General features: G+C 41.8%; 1 protein-coding gene across 3 annotated transcripts in view; it reads left to right on the forward strand.

The window, feature by feature from the left end:
• The first annotated feature begins 9,787 nt into the window (after positions 1-9,787).
• LOC105685853 (dipeptidase 1-like) overlaps positions 9,788-19,573 on the forward strand; it is a 31,379-nt gene continuing 21,593 nt past the window's right edge. Inside the window, exons 1-3 of one of the 3 annotated variants that reach the window (XM_048655493.1) lie at positions 9,788-11,897; positions 12,497-12,742; positions 16,223-17,201. In XM_048655493.1, the coding sequence (XP_048511450.1) occupies positions 16,983-17,201 (219 nt within the window). In that variant the 5' untranslated portion in view covers positions 9,788-11,897; positions 12,497-12,742; positions 16,223-16,982. Of the gene's footprint in view, positions 12,743-16,222; positions 17,202-19,573 lie in introns of all 3 variants that reach the window. The other 2 variants (XM_048655492.1, XM_048655491.1) reach the window with 2 other exon arrangements.

Below are 19,573 nucleotides of genomic sequence, written 5' to 3' on the forward strand. Positions count from 1 at the left end.
AACTATTTGAAACACAAGTTCTTGTTATTATCATTTTTTCTTCAACTTGCTTCTAGAAAACTTCGGGAGATGCTTGCATTTTATCAAACATTCTTGTTAAGTTATAACGCCATTAGATGAGAACTGGCATTTTTCGCTTTTTAAAATCGATGAATCTGAAGTTCTTAGATAAAAATATACAAGAATGCAAAAACATATTGCGAAAAGCAGAATTTTAATTTTCGGCTCAAGAATCGCAAAAATCTAGAGATCATTATTGCAAAAATTAATTCCAATAATTACAATCATCAGTGATATGCAACGCCATGCCGTTAGAATGCTTGCGATATATATTTGGTCTTTAGATAATATTCGTCTTGATAAAAATGTCTTTTCATTTTTCAAAGCGAGTGGCCTTAGAGGTCATATTAATGAAGTTCTATTTCCCCGTGTCCTGCAGAGGATATGACCTAGATTCAAAGAAGTTATGCACGTATGGTTCGTATCGCATGCGGTCGTTACGGGCAACACAGGTGCGCCTAACGTCCGCGTAGGTTGGCTTCGATTATTTTTTCTTAGCCCAGTTTCCAATGAAGCAAAAAGTGGCAAAATAAAATAGAATAAAATAAAAGAAAACCGAAAAAACAAGCTCGAAAAAAAAAGATTCATAACGCGTGAACAAACCAATGTGGAAACCAATTCGAAACTATGTAGCTCTGATGATTTTGAAAAAATCACCCCACTCTCTTAAATTATCGTCGAAAGCAGTTTTCGAACTGAACGAAAAACTGCGTCGGACGCGGCCTGTTTACCTCGAAGTACACAAACCGAATGTGCTTGGTGCAGGCGAAGTTCCGTAGATGATGATTTTAATGAGTAAAAGCGGCCATTTTGATGCTAATACTTCGAAACCTGATAACTCGTTGGTATAGCCTGCCAATTACAACGATATTTCATCAGGTGCAGCTGCGGATCGAGCTCAATCTCCTCTACGTTATATACGAGTGGGGAAGTAAAGCAGAAAAAAAAAAAAAAAACCATCAAGCGTCGTTCAAAGAAACGAGAGTGGGATACTTGTGGCTTGAGAAAAGAGGAGCTCTAAAGAAATCCTTTCCAATGATCTACGAGGTCTCTCTGTGAAAGCGACGCGTAACTCTTTCGCCGAAAAATACTGCAGATAATTTTCTCGTCTTTTTTTTTCACTGGGGGGTCGTCGTCGCCTTGAAAAAATATCGAATCTAACGATACACGATGACCGAATTTCAATGCAACGGACGCATCGCCGCTATTCGCAACGATCCGGTTTTTTGGATTAAAAATTGAGGAATTCCGGACCGCCAGCTGTTTAGTTTTTCGTCGCCGCAGATTTTAACGAGTTCGCCGAAGTACGGCAGTGCTTTTCTGGCGGTGCACTGCAGGATTCTGGTTTATTTAAATATCTGGGGATGATGACGTAGTGCCATCTGACTTTGTGTCTAGAGAATTATGCAATATGCATTTCCCTGCTCGGATATATTTCACTCTCAAGAAAAGCCTCCTTGCATTAGTGAGAAATCCCAAGCTGTATAGATATTACATATATATATATTTCTTGCATTATATACTTTCTTGTTAGCCTCATTCTCAGTTTATGTAATGAGATACCACAGGGATGAGGAAAATTTTGCAACTTTTTTTATTTTCATTTTCATTTTATTTATTTATATCTTTCAATTTTCAGATACCAGAGGCAAACTAATTGGTGGACAGCGGAGACGTCAATGAGATGAACAAAGATTGGTATAGGTATACGGAGGGATTGTACAGGCGTTTTCAGAGGTATATAAATATCGGGCAAAAACCGATGGCGTCCCTAAAATTTGTCGAAAATATTCGGCTGATATATTCCGTTAACGATATCTGGGAATAACCGCAGCACCGGTGAATATCATAACGGCATCTAGCCGTTGTAATGAATCGTATATAAATCGAGGAGATTCTCTCCCATTTTCTTTTTTCTCTTTGTCAATTTTCGAGTAATATTTCGCTGTTCAGCTTCAGATACGTGAGATACACCATTTGGCAAGTTTTCGCGTACAACTGGTAGCACTTTACGACACACAGTTTATGATAATGATCATTCCTTTCGCGGAATAATCATAGCAATAAATAGTATCGAATTTATTTACAGGGTGGGTCATTCGCAACCACCAGATTCAATCGATCGATCAATTTGTAAATTTAGCCGCAGATGCGGGGCGTTTGTTTTTTTTTTGTTTTTTTCTGTCAGCATTTGTTCGACCGTAAGGTATACAAGTTGACAATCAGCGAAGATATAGAGAATCGTCTAGACTGGAGAAGATATATATCAACGTGCTCCTGATTCGTGAAAAAAGCCCTCCATTGTCAGCGGTCTAAATGTTTCTTTGGAATTTTTAGTTTTCTCGTAAACTAAAGAGATGTAAAAGTGTGGGAAACTAAAAAATGAGAAAACCCCAGAGCGATAGCCGGGCGGGCGTGGAAAACCTTGAACGTTGTACGCCCGAGGCGTATCGCCCCCTCGTACACCTCTAGCTACGTTACTGCCCACAAAGGGGAAAAGCTGGAAGTATGAAAGGCAGAATAGGAGATGACAGTCGGAGTCGATTTAAAGTGCATGCGGTCGCTGGCGGAGGTGCTACCTGAATGAAGAGACTCGAGAGGGTCCGTTGAGCGGTTCAACTTTGGTAGTCCTCTTGGGGTAGCTGCGAATCCCGGAGAATATGTACGTGTGAATGCATGAATGTGTATAGTATGACCACTAAAAGTTTCAGGATCTTCGCTTCTTCGTCTCCTTCAATCAAGGGTAAAAGCCGATGGGGAATACCCCGTGTTGCTTTTTTATTTTATTTTTTTTTTTTTTGCAACTGCCGCCCATCTCTCGTCTTAGTTGCATCGGAATTTCTAATTCCTCATCGCGAATGAAGTGTTTATAGCTTATGAAAATATCGGTTCATGATTACACTTTTTATTTCTACGAGGGGGCCCGAGCTTTGCTGGAGTCAGCGTAGCCAGCAGCGTAGCGCTTTGTTGTGAGTCGTCACCTTCGGGGCTGAGCAGAGGTGACGCCCCACAACAAACCGCGCGCCCGTGGCTACCTGACTCCAGCTAAGCTCGGGGACTTGCTAGTAAATTGTAGAATTCGAATATTTCGACCCATGCATGAATTGCGACGAATCAAAGTGGGTCTACGACTAAAACCAATCGACATGTCTTAGAATTTTTCTTCTCCCAACAGCGAATAATTGATGATTGCTCGATCGATTGCACGAGTTTTCGGCTTTCAGATTTGGATTCTTGAGCTGATCGTATGTGATATCTCTCTTGAAGAAGCAAAAAAACAATTCGATTTTCGAGCAAAAAATGAATCATGTTTTTAATTGGGTTCAATATGCTTTTCTCACGTATTTTGATCTCAGGAATCTGAATCTGGAAGACTTCATACTATAACAGAACGCATTTCGTCATCGCGGCGAACTTCATGTTGAGATTTTGTTATTATAATCTGTATATCAAAAATCTCCTCCCTTGCATTTGTCTTTGGTACAAGATTTTTTTATTTATATAGAGGGATATTCTGAAAATCAAAACGCAAATACCGTCTGTTTTGGAATCATGAAAACCGTCGTCAGTCTGCTATCGACTTTAGTTACGCCGCGTAGGTCGAGTTTGAAAAATCTAGGGTACGGAGATTGAGATTCTACACGTACCTACTGGAACTGAAATAAAAAAAAATTATTAAATAAATAAATTAAAACTAGTGACCAACGTACCCCGCCCGCGTGCTAATTGCACTACGGCGTTCTGCACCAATTATTTTACATCGTGGAAAATATGTTTCACCGTCACCACTTCGTTGCTGACGGTGAAGAGCAACAAGAAAATCTAGAAATAGAAATACACGCAACGTCGAAAATTCATCATCCGTTCGGGCGCGAATTTCGGTCGCCATAAAAAATCAATCGACGAAATTTGGAACGTAAAAAAAAAAAGAAAAAAAAAAAGAAAAGAAATTTTATCGACACTCGATCGCCGCCGCAAGAGAGTTCCGGGGATGCTGACGTATCGTGTGTGGGCGCCGTCGGTGTTGAGGGTGAACCGTCAAGGGTCGAGCGTTGGGGGTTAAAGGATGAAGGATAAATGTAGCTACGTTCGCGGGGCGTTCTTTATCTCTACCTTTCACGGTTAATTGCAATAAAGCACGGAAATGATGATTTCGTGTACGAGGCGGGTATAGGTGAGCAGCCTTGGGGTGAACGACGAACTTGTGCCTTGTCACGGGTGGGTCCCTTCGTTCGCCCGAGAGCAGAGAGAGAGAGACGAGCGAGGGAACCTCGGCTACGCTGGAAGAGCGCAAGGGAGCGAAAGAGCGCGAGACACACAAGTGGGTTACTGACCTCAAAATCTAGCAGAAGGGGTTCTTAGAGGTGGCGAAGGGTAAGAGATACACGTAGCAGGGGGAGGCATGCCTCCTTGGATGTACAAAAAAAAAAGGGGTGTATAGGCTGAGAGGGAGTTTTTCACTCTCAGCACTTTCCTATTTGCAGATACGAACGATTCGAGATTTTCGTTGGGAACGGCGTGGACCAGACACCGCGGGATCGTCGAAGCTCGGGTCGGAACGATAATTTCTGCTCGAAAATTAGAGGCGCTCGTTATTTTTAAATCAGATTATTATGCGCTTCAGATATCTCCTGTCGTTTCCTGCAGTTGTTGTATTTTTAATGCCGTAACACCGAACGGGGGAAATGACATAATAATTTCTCGGTATTATTCGTCCACATGAGATTTCGTATAATAAAGTTGCGTCATTCGTTTGTATATGCTACGTTATATTCGGTAATATATTATTCATACAGTCCTGCACAGGGCGCGATTCGTAATATAAGCGACACTAAGCGTGCGTATTTTTAAATTTATGGAGGTTTTTCCCCGGGATAGGAAAGATGATTGTTTTAGTTTAAAAGTAAATCTTGAACATCACCGAAACGAAATTGTAGTCAAAAATTAGGTGCGTATTCGAGGAATTATTTTACCCCCTTCGGAATAACGCTGACCTACTCGCGTGTCTTCGGTAAATGTATAATTTCTAGGAGAAAATTTATCACTTCGATAATACGGTGCAACGAGGCGTCGGCCTCTCTCCTCGCGTGTGTATCCTGTCTCGGGACACGGAGAGAGCTCTGCAAACAAAAAAAGCGTAAGACGAATCAGTGACGCGTTGACCTGATTGAAAAATATCAAATTCCCATACATCGATCTGCGATACCCCGAATTTGTCATTCCGCGATTACTTGAAATGAATGCACTCCATGTTTTACGAGCGAATAAAAATTCGATATTTTTTTCACGACGTTCAAATGCGAACGATAATCTCAACGCAGGATTTTACGACGTACGTGTTCCGAAATTCCTGGAAATTTCATATTTCGCACCGCGTTTCCTCGGTGCAAAAACTTGCGCGAACAAATAATGAGCGACTGTTCAATTGAAGTAATACGCAAAACCTATTTGGACTTTGGAATCACTCGGTTCAGTTCACTGAATAGTTTACAGCGAATTGCTCGAAAACAACGGAGAAATCAACCGGTACGTCTCTCAACTCTTTCTTCGATGTACGTGTGTATAATCTGATTGTTCCCAAAAGTCATTGCTGTCGAGAAGGAATTAGAAAACTGTTTACAGACGAAGAAGTACTTTGTCAGTGATCACTGGAACGTCTGTTCGAATCTTCGTTTTGAGAAGTGCAAAAGGAACTTGAATTTTGCCAAGAGAGGTGAGGCTTTTCAAATTACCTATTTCAAATTTTCCAAACCCAGGTGTTCGAAAATCGAATTACCTGAATGTAATTCGTGGCAAATTAGCTGTTAACATAATTAAAAATTTAGAACAACAATTTTTTTATCAATCTGAAAAAAATGGGCACGACAAAGGGGCGGGTATAGTCCCAAGTTAAAAAAAAAAAATGAAAAACAAGAGAAAGATCAACGGATGCCAAAGAACCACATTTCCGAGGCTGGACCATGGCAAAGGGACGGAAGTTCACTTGAAATTAATACGCATGCGTTGATTTTAGCAGCCTAGTCTATAGGTATACGCTATAGCGTCTCTCTCGCTTATTGACTACATTGGAAGGTTGTAGCCGAAATTCTCACGATAAGAATATTTCACTGACCAATGGCCTAGTCTCCATTGTCCGAGTCTTGGCAGTCTCTAGATGAATCTACGACATCTTTACCTCTTTTTTTTCTCTCTCTCTTTCTGTTCAGTCCGGATCTTATGAGCCGTACTAATTTCACGGGGGGGGAGTAGAATTTTGGCACATTCGCTACTCGATTGTGGGAACGAATTATAAGTTAGTTACATTGATTCCGTAGTTCCATGGGAAATTACATCCAACCGATTTCAAGCTCAAAAAGAGCCAAATTTCCGCCCACACGACGAGTCATTTTTGGGGTTGGTCATGGACCGACGATTCGAATTCAGTTTCTGGATATTTTTTAGCGAACGTCATTGAGATTCGCTTCAATCAATAATGATTTGACATTCTTGAGTTTGCCTCAAACGTGACGTGTAGTGTTATATTCTATGTTTGCGATGTGTAACAATTTGCGGCCGTAGTCCGGAGCATTTGCATTTCAAAACCGACCCCGTTTTATTACAGGGCACGATGACGAAACAGATGCCGGGTTTTACAGCGCGTCGTGCACGCTATGCATTTTTGCCTAGCAAAAAAAAAAAAAAAAAACCAAACAAAAAAATAACAAAATGAACGAATAACAAAAAAAATTTGTTTCGCGATTTCGAGTGAATTCGCGACGTGGTTCTCTCCAAGGTAATTCCACTTTGGACATATTCCGGGGAGATGGATTGAACTCGGAAACTTTCGGTTGCTTCAAGACGCATGAAGAACGGCTACGGAGTTTTGGGAAACGGGTTAAGGAATATGTGTCCGAACCTAAAACCGGCCAAGTTGAACATTTATTCTAAACTTTGCGGTACACACACACATATACACACCGTTAGCCGAGGGTAAAACATTTTAATTACTTATCGCCACTGATTCATCTCAACTCCAAATCCCAACGGCGTGATTACGTTGAAACCAAAAATTTAACGCGATTATTTGACCGATGACGAAATTGTTTCTGCAAAGTAATTTCAATTCTAATTCAGACGGATTTTAGTTGAGAGCAGCCGAACTTCGGTAGAATTATTATTCGCTATATAGGATCGTTCAGTCTCACGGAGCATTGTTTATCGCCATTGTGACTTCGCGTATACTTCGCGAAAATTCCGATGTCTGATGATTTGTTCCAGTTGTAGGAAATTTGTCACGAAGTATCCTGATCGAAATAATGGCTATCGCGACGGTCGTAACGAGTACCTACCGTGTATAATAATTCCTCGTACCTCCGTCAAATAAAGCCTATTATATTGCCGAGACAATTGTTTCAATTACCAGGAAATAGTTTTCGAATGCAGCGAATCGTTAGGATTCCTTGGTTCTTTAGAGCCGATAATGTGCGACGTATATTGTATATGTATGTACCTGTAACGGTGGAATCATTTTCCCAACATATAATTACTTTAGTTAAGAAACTTGGCTATTTCAGGGGTGCATTTAACACCTCGTAGATGACTGAAGGAATAACAGAGGCGATCTTCACCCATCTACAGCCATTATTTTGCTCCTTGATAGCCTGAAATCGCGAGCGCGATAATTGGCCAGCAACTACGACGGCAACTCTTATCCGAGCGTAATTCGATTTCGAAGCATTCGGTCACCGGTGAATACGGTAACGCTGTTTTCGATTTGCTTCGAGTTTGAGACCAACTCCCCGATTTTAAGCGACAGCGAAAACGGAGGCCGCGGAATCGAAAAATTGAAAAACGGTCGCCGGCTATCGCTTTTTGTTCCAGTTTTCATACGAATTTGCAAAAGTTCCAAGGATACGGTTCTGTGCAAAGTGAAAAAAAATGCGGTTGCACTTGACCATGGAGCTGAAAAAAAAAAAAAATGGTCAGACAGAGATCGGAAATGCCTGTTTCGGCTTAATCGAGAATTCTCATTTTGTAAAAAAGGCTTATTGGTAGCGGCGAGAAATATTGACCAATCGCGGCGTCCTATATACGACGTGTGGGTTCAGGAACCGCTTCAAACAGAAGGTGGTCCCTCGATCGCGCCTCGGGTCCGAAACGCTTCTATTCTCGCTCGGAAGAACTTCTTCGACGAATCTCCCTGTTTGTGTCTCCTAATGTAACAAGAACTATATATGCCGTCGTGACCTTCGGCGATCCCCGCAAAGTTTTTGGGGGGAAGAACGTCGGGTTCGCAGTGTCTCTAAGTAGCTTTCGTCGATCCGAAACTCGGGCGATTTTCAAAAATGCTCGATAATAAGAACGATCCGAAATCACCGAATCATATACTACAACGGGAACCGAGTCGATTCCACACCACAAAGAACACGCCAATCAAATCCACATACATACATACACGGACGTATATTACAGCCGGCACTCAAATCACCCTGGAAAACGGACGTCCTAGTTCTCATCTGTGCAGAGCATAGATGCATAGGAGGTATATACCTACCCTCATAGAATTCAACTGTACAATTATACTCGGCGGATGAAGTACAAAATGTTGGAGCTTACCACCCATCGCTGGTGTTGGTAATTTTCGTATGGGCTTAATAACATTTATTACGTTCACCCCGCTTAAGCGGTGAATCTTGCTATATACATGTACATATATAGGTAATATCGCCCATCGGCATCCACACCGGTCCATATCGCGCTGCAGGAAATGCCTATCTTCGATGATTGGTTGGTTAGCCCGTGATACTCGTGCGAATTCACTGCTGCATGACGTGTCATTGATATCCCGCTCGTTGCCGTCGGTGTACCCGTCTAAATACGTACAGCTGGCTTATTCACATCGATCCCGGACCTCTCGCGGGATATATTATTTCGTATGATGGATTTTTCGGATGTATTTGGATAATCGTGGGCGGATCGTACGTACGTACGTACGTATACGGGGGGGGGGGGGGGGGGGGGGCGCGATGGCGATAAACATGTTAATTCGTTTAAAATTTTCAACCCGATGTGGCGCGCGCTCGCGTAATCCCATTCGTAAGGATATTTAAATGTTTCAAACATATAAACGTGGAAATGAGGACATACCTATGCGAAAGCGAATCAAATTGAACGTATTTTCTTAAAATTGCAGAGGAGCGACCTGATTTTCATGTTTACGATGAGCAGTAAACCTGAGCGTTCAAACATGTTGTTCAAAACGCGGATGTGCCAGGTAATACGTAATACGTCCGCCGGTACCGACAGACATTTCCATATCGCCCGTGTACGTATTTGCAGAAGAAAATTCGCGAAAAAAACAAGTGTATTATTAAGTTTACAACCGTATTGGCCAAAATTACCGACCAAAGTCTTTTTCTTTATTCGATTCTTTCCGATGAGAAAATATGATTACTTGTTTTTTCGCCGCGAAACAGAGGAGCTCGCGGTCAAGCGATGAAGTAGTTAGCGCTTTCGAGGGTGTTCGAACTGGCGCGATCTTTTCACGTGCGACGAAGAGGTAGTCTCATACTTTTATCGAGAGCCATCTTCACTTCTCCAATAGGGAAGACAAAGGCCTAGTGTATAACCTGCATGACTGCTCTAATGGATAAAACGGATTTACAAAATGGAGAAAATGAAAAATAATTCTTTTCGAACGAACCATGTTGGAACGTGTACTTCCCTACGGTTGATACACTTCGCAGTTGTTTTTCCCTCATCTATCGTATTTATTGCAAGCTCCACCTGCTGCGGATGATCCCCTTCGAATGAAAATTAATTTTTCTGACTCGCAATCCCCAAAATTTTACTTGTTTCGTATTTCGTTGTTCAACGATACGTGGAATACGAAGCTCCGCCTGATAAGAAATTTCCTTGGGACTCACCGGGGCTCCCAATTTAGGGGAGGAATTATTTTGTCTGATTTTCTCGAATTTCGAGGAAATCAAAGGGGGCGTACTTTACGCCTTTCGTTAATCGCGTTGACACACCTGATCGTAATATTTTTCATCGATCGAAAAATGTACACCGAAATGAATCGTCGCGGCGTACCGCGTGTGCACGGCATTGTGCGCGTACGACTACGCCTAAGCGTACAAAATTTATAATTCAATTCAAACCGTATCAAAATTTTTCCTCCTTCTTGCCGCGCCCGCGATCTCACGGTATACCTATAATAAAATACCATTACAACCGTCCTGTCCTCGAGAAGTGTCGCGAACACTCGAGCGAGATCCGGCGAGCCCTCAGCTCACCCCAAGGTGCTCGAAGCTTCGCCATACCGTTCCACCGCGGCGGGGTGATTACGGACTTCGTCAAAATTCGACGCGAAACAAAATGAGCTCGACGTAAATATGTACGGAAAATAAAGTACTCCGCTCGAATCGTGCCCTACGAATATTTCTGTATACCTCGAGTACCCGCGCAATCTGCACCTTTTTGGCGAAGGAGCGAAACCGAGAACGAAAAAAAAATAAAATAAAATGACTTAAAAATTAAAATGTTTCGGTAGTAAAGGAGATCGCTGGAGTCCGCCGATAGTTCGCGAAATAATTTATCTCCGGCCGAAAAGCAAATTCTCATCAATTTTATCCGACCGTAGTTAAAGGTCAGAGGTACGCGAAGAGTGTTTATAAAAATTCCGGTTAAAACTGCCCCTGCACGAGTCCGTCTAGCTGCTGCGGATCACGTCTGTTTTTTTTTTTTTTTTTTTTTTTATTATTATTTTTTCTTTTCAAAAAAGATACACTACGGGCACCCACACTACGGTAACCGGGAAAGCGAAGCCCACGCTTTTGTCGTCACATCGTTCCATCTTCTCGGCGTTAGATCGCGACGCCGCGTATATACGCGATGTCCAAGAATTTTCAATAAGCACAATACACGTATCGGAGGTTCAAGAATATGACAGAGTTTCGCGTTTTCTCCTTCGTTCGTGTCTGTAACAGGTTGGATTTTCGAAAATTCGAAAACGCACGCGAACCGTCGCGTCGTCGCAGTTCCAGCGAACGCGGACGATCGGTATAGGGTTTTCGTAAAAATGCCAAACGAACAAGTTTCGTAATAATTATCAGAGTTTCATCGGCGGGTACGCAGAGGGGTTGGTCTGGCGCATCACGCTGCCGCCAGTTGGCGCGTCTAGGGGTGAACCGTGATTTGTCTGCGACCCAACCTCCCGCACCATTTGAGCACTATTGGACGCTAACCCTTAGCGTTGAGGCAAGGTCGTCTGCACCGAGGGTAGCAGTAGTAGTAGTAGCAGTAGTATTTGTAATTCTGCTACACCCTTTGGACGCGAACACCACCACGCGCGCTCGTCTCTGTAGCACCGCTCGTTCGCTCGGCGCGTCGAGATGCACGCGTTTTCTTGCACCCCGCGACACCACGTCCTTGTACACACCTACACGTATCCGCATATCGTACGAACCTATCCTCCAGCCTTTCCCTTTTCCACCCCTGGGCCCCCCTCTGCCGCGCCGCGCCCCCCCACCCCTTTTAGCCGTTGGTACTCTGCGCCCCGTGGTGTCGTGGGCGTTGCTCTTGCGTCTTTTTAGCATCGAGCCTTCAGATGCCTACACGAGCTTTCCGCAATTTTTCCCTCTCGTACTTTAGGGGTTGAAAATCGCTCGCGGTCGGGATCGCTCGGGTTGCCATGGCAGCTACCCGGCCGGGCCGGAGCCCCACTGGAGTAGTCTTGCCGCGGCGATGGTGCGATTCGTACAAAACCGTTCTGTACCATGTACTCTGTGATATTTACACCCCCTCCCTCAACTATTTTGTGACTTTTATCGTGGACTGAATTCGATTTTTTTACCGATGTGAGGATAATTAGATAAAATGAAAATTATACAACACCCGATACAGGCTCTCGTAGACTCCCATGCCGTCACCCCGTCGATAATGATACAAGGACGTACATTTATACGTACATATTTGTGTACGCATATGTACGGTGTATAATATCGGTGTCAAAATAGATGTTCGACTATGCGTTCCGTCAAAATTCAGTAAAACTCGTCATCAATTATTTCACCTTCGATAAAAGCTCGAAATTATCATTCCCACGATTTTGAGCAACGAGCAAATACCGTTTCACAATGGGGGTTGAAATCGTGCACAGCCCTTTGAAATATCCTAACGTTATTCAAATCTAGGTTCGACGTTACTTTCGATACAATTTCCTTTTTTTTCTCACCGTCGTTATCGTTCGATTCTCCTGCGTGTTCACGTTTTTGAAATGCATAACGTTTAGGTGGTATGCGACAGTGTATACGTTCTGTCCGACGTTTTTTCCGACCTAGTCAATCTCTCCGCATTGATATATCAGGTGTTTTTTTTGTTTTTCGATATCTTTCGACGAATTTTATCGCGATCTAACGATTTCTCTCACAATCGGTAACCACTCTAAGTTTTATAGCGTATATCTCGAGTAACACTTGAGGGTGAAAACGCGTTGCCGCGGTAGATTCATCCCCAGGATATGGAAACGTACGTAACGTGATGTTACGAGCTGCTGCGGCACCCTACGATTCATACGTAGCGCGTGATAAATGAAATGAAAATTCTACTCCACCGTCTCGCGCTCAACCCTATCTCTTTACACGGTTGCGATTAAAGTTAGAAAAGTGTAAACCAAGAGCGAAAATATCTGTGCTACGTATCGGTAAAATTTACAACAGCGATCACAGTTTAATTATTAAATATTAAATTACGTATAGATCTCTGTGTAGAGTATTTGAAATTTTTTATTTTGTAACATACATATAATAAATATATGTATGTATGTATACCTATATACATAAAAGTACTTGTATTGTTGCCCATAGTCTTAGTTGTAAAATTGTTATCATTCTTACTACCTATTTTTTTTATATACAAAATGCCAACATATTGATGGTAATTCGTTTTTTTTTATCATCGTAATTTTGTATCTAATCGCACTAGCTCAGTTGATGATAATTTTTCTTCCTTCTTCTTTTTTTCATTTTCCTTTTCAATCATAAAACATACGTAAGAATATAATTATTTTCAGGCTATCCTTATCATTAATTTATTATCAGATATATATATGTATATTTCATATAGTTGAAAGTATGAATTTAATAGTAGTGCTTTTCGAAACTGCATTATGGAGTATGTTTTGTGTGACGTCTAAGATATATAAAATGCACCTTATAAATAATTAGAACACACATATATAATATATAATATATATATATATATACATATATACATATTTATACATATGTACGGATATAAAAACACAAATTAAATAATAAATCTAAAAAAAAAAAAAAAAGAAAAAATCATCTCAATAAAAATTAATGCAGGTTTCTCATATGAATTTGATTGAACGAAAAATAATCCTTATAACCTTCCGCCATCGCTTGTAACAACAATTTCTACATTATTCATAGAAAAGTAATGACATTAAATTTCGTCATGGTAGATCCACCCTAGACGTCGTCGTAAATGCGAAACGATCGAAGAATTTCCAAGTCCGATTGATAATTAATAATTATGATATGATAACGAATAATGAGTAAATAGTTATGAATAATTGACAAAGACTGTAACGAGCTGCAATCAACGTTTTTGTTTTTATTATTGGTTTTTCCCTGTACGCCGTGTTTAATTGATTACGTCGAGTAGAAAGCCTTGAAGATCGAAATGTGTTTAACCAAGCGAGGACGGTGTGCCCTGCGCGTGTGGCGTCGAGGGTTGCTTCGCTGCTGCTACTGCCGTTGCTGCTGCTGCTGCGGTCGAGATTCGGGCAAAGCAGTAGGTTAGCTGATAAGCAGAAGACCGAACCAAGGACGAACGAACGAACGGAACGAACGGAACGAACGGAGGGTCGAACGGACGGTCTGAAGGACGAACGTCCCACGAACGGCGCGGACGCGTAGAATTTTCAGCGGCGGGATTGGCGAAAATTGAAATAAATCTACGAGCGTACTCTTTCGAGATCCGAACCGCGAGATTTTCTATCATTATCCAAGCTAATCGAAGGGCGTAAGCGAGCGACAGCCTCTGACTCTGTAGCAGAGGATGACCACCACCGGTCTTTGACTTACATCTGCGACCCTCGCCCGAAAAAGGGTACCGATTTTTACCCTCGAAAAGAGCGCCGAGAACAACTCGATTAATTTCTGTAATTACAGAAAGTAAATCACCGTTCGAGTATCGATTGGGTACTGAAACGTTACCCGAATCTTGTCTAGCAAAAGTAGTTTGAGCTATCGTCGTTCATTGAATTAACAACAATGCGTTATTCCTGCACAATCCGCGGAGTCGCGGGATCGTGTTTTTCAGAAAATTGAGGATAGCGTTTCGACGATATCTAGGAACGCAGGCTCCATGTGTAGTGGGAAGTTTAGTCGGATGCATCCCCGCAGTTTGATTCATTAATTAGAAACCGTCGCAGAATTTATTCGATTTCTATGAGTCGCCCAAATGAAAAGCGGAATTAATTGAAAATTGTCGTTATTTTTTTTTTTTTTTTTGTTCTTTTAGTTCCGCAGGTTTTTCCGTTCTATTTCAGCATCGCGGTAGCTAGCTCTATTGACGATAAATAAAATGTTGTAAACCGGTCTATCCTGAAACGAATGTACCACATTTTCTTTTCTTTTCTTTTTTTTTTTTTCTTTTTCACTTTTAGTAATGCTGCGCACATTTAGAATTATCACTTTTTTTCTAAATATTTCAATACAACTACGGATACCAGCAGTTTTCTATATCACGATGCTCGTGAATGCGCCGCATGAGTTGCAAGCTATTTTAACGAAAAAAATCGAAATATATTCTTTGAATTTTCAGAAACACTCACATTCACCTCGCTCCACATTCGGTGTATCATCACGCGTACACGAACCTCGTTCTGTACCGCATTTTTTCTGAACTTATAACCGCGCGATGAATAAAACGCGCCTCCCATCTTCCCATCTATGGAGTAATAACATGAAAAAGAGTGACCTGGTGGCTGCAACTCACCCGAGAGAAACTAATCACTGTAAAATTTTTTTTCAACCGCATCGCCGTGATGATTGTTATTCGCAACGTTACCGGTTCCCTTCGACCAATTTTCATCCGTCAATTTCTTTCGCGTGATACGCGTTACTTACGGATTCGTTTGTGCGTGAAAATCGTCATCTGGGGGACGAGCATCTCTTCCGGTATTTCGAAATCGAGTTCCGTTATCGTCAAAAAAAAGAAACCAATCGTACGTCATTTTTTACGAGGGATGTGAGAAAAGCGGAACTCGCTTCTCGAGCGTGTATCACTCCTCGCCGTAATTGTCCAGCTGCACAAGTGTCACTTTTATTTCTTTGAACATGCGGTACTCTACTTTCTTTTTTTTTTTAATGCCAAAAAATTTTCGAAGTTATCGGGGCGCGTCCATTCGTATTCAACGAACTCCTCTCACATCGAGAGACTCGAGCCGCCGATTTTCGAAGTAAAAGGATTCAAAATCGTGACTTTTTGGAAAATTGAACCAAACGGTTTGAGCGAATCGATAAAATTCTCGCACGTGATTCTTCGTTCGTGAATCAATTTTTCATACAGTATTCGGTGGCGAACGCGATTTTCCGATGGAAAGATTCCGGTCAGATTTCTCGCGTATATATATGTATATATATATATATGTGTTGCCCAAACGGATGTGAAAAAGATAGAATAACGGTGGGATATCGAGGAAAAAAAGAAAATTTCTCCCCGTCAGTACTTCGGCGATGTAGTCATCGCACACGTGAGGAGATACAGCGGTAGCATCTGCATTCGGAGAAAACGTCTTTATTCGTAGCGAACGTTACCGCGGCGGATAGCGTGGGACGCACGCGTTACAAATACAAACACTTACAATCGATTTTGGGATGCACGAATGCCTTTCCAAACCTTCTTATAGACATAACGCGTTCAACGTGATATTCCCGACTCGCTATCTTTACCCATATTTCGAAACAACCGGCATAAATTTTCGCGCAAAGGCCAACGATGCCTCGGGAACATTTCAACGATCTGAGAAAAACGCGGGCGGAAAAATTTTCCGATACGAGGTCAGGGTTGCCGATCGTCGACTCGCACGAACCTCGATTAACGAACTTTCCGACGTTCGAATGACGTTTTTGTTTTTTGGAATTTTCAGAAATTGTTTAATTCGAATAGCTTCAGTGATACTAGGATAATTTCCTGAACAATTTTTCAACAACGTCGGAAATGCACGTTTGACAATAATGGTATCAGAATTGTTGTTACGAACTCCACAAAGCCAGGAAAATTACGCATTCACAAACACGAACATTTTTAAAATAATTAGAAGTGATCCGTACGCGTCGCATTCTCTGACGATATCAGAAGGACACGTGAGACGCTAAAAAGTATTATCGAAAAGGCTGAGGACATAGCTTAATAGTGTGAATAATGAAATAGAATCAATTAACTAATTAATTAATTAAAACTGAAAAAGAACAGTTAAACATTATGCACGTGTTGTAATACATCTGTACATAGAATTTTTCTATATATCCTAATTTACCTCGAACAAGAAAAAACAAAAAAAACAATTCAAAAAAACAAAAAACAAACAACCGAAAAAACATAAATGGTAATTGAAATACGAGAAAAATGAAATGACTGATCCTTTGTAGGATCCTGGACAATAGCCCAATCAATAGAAAGGATACCGTGTACCACGCGCGTGATGCACCATACCGAAATATTCTGCCGGTGAAAAAGAGTTGAAAGCGGCTAAAATTCAAGAGAATCATAGATAGTGCCGTTGTGCGCACGATGTCGAGGAAGAGGATGATAACCTATTGCTTATGGGAGGCGCAGAAACATGATTATTAATACGCTGGGATCGTCCGGGGTTTACGGGCTGCTTTAGGCCCGTAAAAATAGCCAGGATGCATCATCCCCCGGGAAACTATGGGCCTGGCCCTCAGGAACGTGTTCACCAGGTGCCGAGGGCGAGCATCGTCGAGAAGTGTCCTTACGACACTTATCCCGCCCAAATACCGGATTGCTGCGCCACCACGGGAATGCAGGATCCTTATCCCAGGCCACCCAGTGGGTACACGGATTATCACGCCAGAACCACCTATCCGGAGGATGTCTACTCACAGGTATTTAATAAGCGGACTCACCACGCATGCTCTTATTGTTAGCGATATAAACGATAGAGGAACGAATGACCCCATTGTGCGTGAAATTTTTGTCTCTGTACTCGATAAAATCTCCTCTCGTCTCCCAGGCGGAGTTCGTGCGACAGATGAAAGATTCATCGACGATTGAACGTCCCGCGCGCCGTTGGGGCGAATGGCTCGCGTTTTTTTAATTCAATTTGCTCCGGTTATTCGGCAGGAAATCCATTTCGTTGTGCGTGTGCGTGTGTGTCCCAGGTTGTGAAACCGCCCCCGTTTCCTCCGTTTTGCAAATGTTCATTTTCGGTCGATTCGGGTCGGTCCGGCCGGCCGACGACGTGACGAATCGCTTTGAAAATTTTGCCGAGTTGATATTGCGACGGAAAAGAATAACAGCGTTAATGTCCGTTGAGACGAGAGTTGAACGCGAGCGAAGGAATTCGACCTGTGGCGTTTGTACGCGTGACAAACGCATCCGGAGATCAATCGACGAGTAGAGGAAGATAAAATTCAGGAGGATTCGGAGAGACGCACGGTTGACGAGCGCGAGTCGTCGGGGATACTCGGTTTGATGGAGGTGAAGAGAAAAAAATAAAAAAATAAATTAAAAAAACAAAAAGGAAAAAAAGGAAAAGATGTGAAATTTTATAAGTTTAAGTGTTTTTATTCCTCCGCTAACATTTACCACCTCGTACAAATGTTATACTTTTATGGATACCACTCAGTTTTCTTCTATAATGAGGACACGACATTACGTCCACTTCAAAAGTCAACTCCATTGCCACTTGTAAACTTTGAAAACTCTTCTCAAAGTACACCTGCAATGCGATACGAGGCGTTGAAGTAGAATATGAGAAGAGAAAAAGTAATTAGTTTTATGTCGGTGCATCTAACTTTAAATACATATATATATAAATATACGGTATGTACCTATGTGTTTATGTAGCGTGAAACAAAAAATTGATTTCAACTTTTCAAAGATTGAGTTGGCGAGTCGCTCGAACTCCGGTCCACCTTATATTTGAGTTATTGCAGTCTCGAGTCAGGTGTAGGTTCAATTGTGGAGGGAATTGAGTTCCCCTCCCCCCCCCCCCCCCCCCCCCCCAGTCTGTAATTCAGCAGTGAATCAATGCACGTACAATACGTAGAGCAATATTTCATGAACTTTGATCCCGAGAAGTTTCCAAACTGTTAGTGTATCGAATTCTCATAGACCAGAATTCGTGATTGACTCGATACGTCGAAATACAACGAGATTAATGGTTTCGAATGCCATTCGGTGGTCAGTATCGTAATGAACGATTTGGTTTTCACCTCAGAAAATACATCGATCGTTGCTAAATTTCAACCGTTGTATAATATTCCGTAACCGAGTGTTACTGCGAGGCGGCTTCTTCAACGATTAAAAATTATTACAAAAGTCGAAAGATGGCCGATTGATTTTACAATACCGTCAATTCCAAATTGAAAATCTCAACCCGAAGCTGTCGATCGGATCAGATTCCCTGATTGAGTTAATAAAAAAGTTTTTATAAAATACATTTCAACTCGGTTGAGGAATCAGAAGTTATTTTTAGGAGACAATTTGGCCTGTTTTGATTACCTCGTTACGGTCAAACCGCGATTAAACAGCTATTACTTTTAAGTTTCATTGTACTCTTGTTATACCCGTTATTGGGTGAATGTCCATCTCAAATTGCCTCTCATTGAATGTTAGCCAAAAACTTTGAGCCTCCCTCGAGCCGGTACTCTCGCGATAAATATTCGCCTTTTGCACACAGTTCTAATTGCCTCGTATATTGCGGTTATAACGAAGATCTGTCCAATTATCAGGGACGATGGTTTGCCGAAAATCGATTAGCGCAAAGCTTCGAAAGCTTACGATATGAAAAATCACCGTGCGCTCCGGTTGTACATTACGGTAAACTAATTCGAATCTCGATTTCTGATGCGAATCAAACACGATTGACTCGTAATCAATGTCTTGAGAATCCCAATCCGCCATTATTTTCGGTAAATCGGGTTACCCCTGTAACCAAAACTTTTCAATTGTGATCTGATCTCGTAGCGCATTGATTCGGAGTACGATACCGTCTCAGCGGTGTCCTCCGTCTCCCGACAAAGTTCTTCTGCAATGACGTAATACACGTATGTACGTCAAACTGGACGCGCAAAGGACATGCAGATATAAAAGGATATATCACTCTGATATACGACTCAAAGAGAATATTGCGAGGGCAGACTCTATAGGAGTCGAAGTTCGTGGAAAATCTTTTAGCTCTTTCAGGAACACGGTGTCCCACTTATATATATAGGTAGATTTTTTATTTTGATCTAGCGATTCAAAGTAACCA

Source organism: Athalia rosae, chromosome 5, assembly GCF_917208135.1.
Source record: "Athalia rosae chromosome 5, iyAthRosa1.1, whole genome shotgun sequence".
NCBI lineage: Eukaryota > Metazoa > Arthropoda > Insecta > Hymenoptera > Athaliidae > Athalia > Athalia rosae.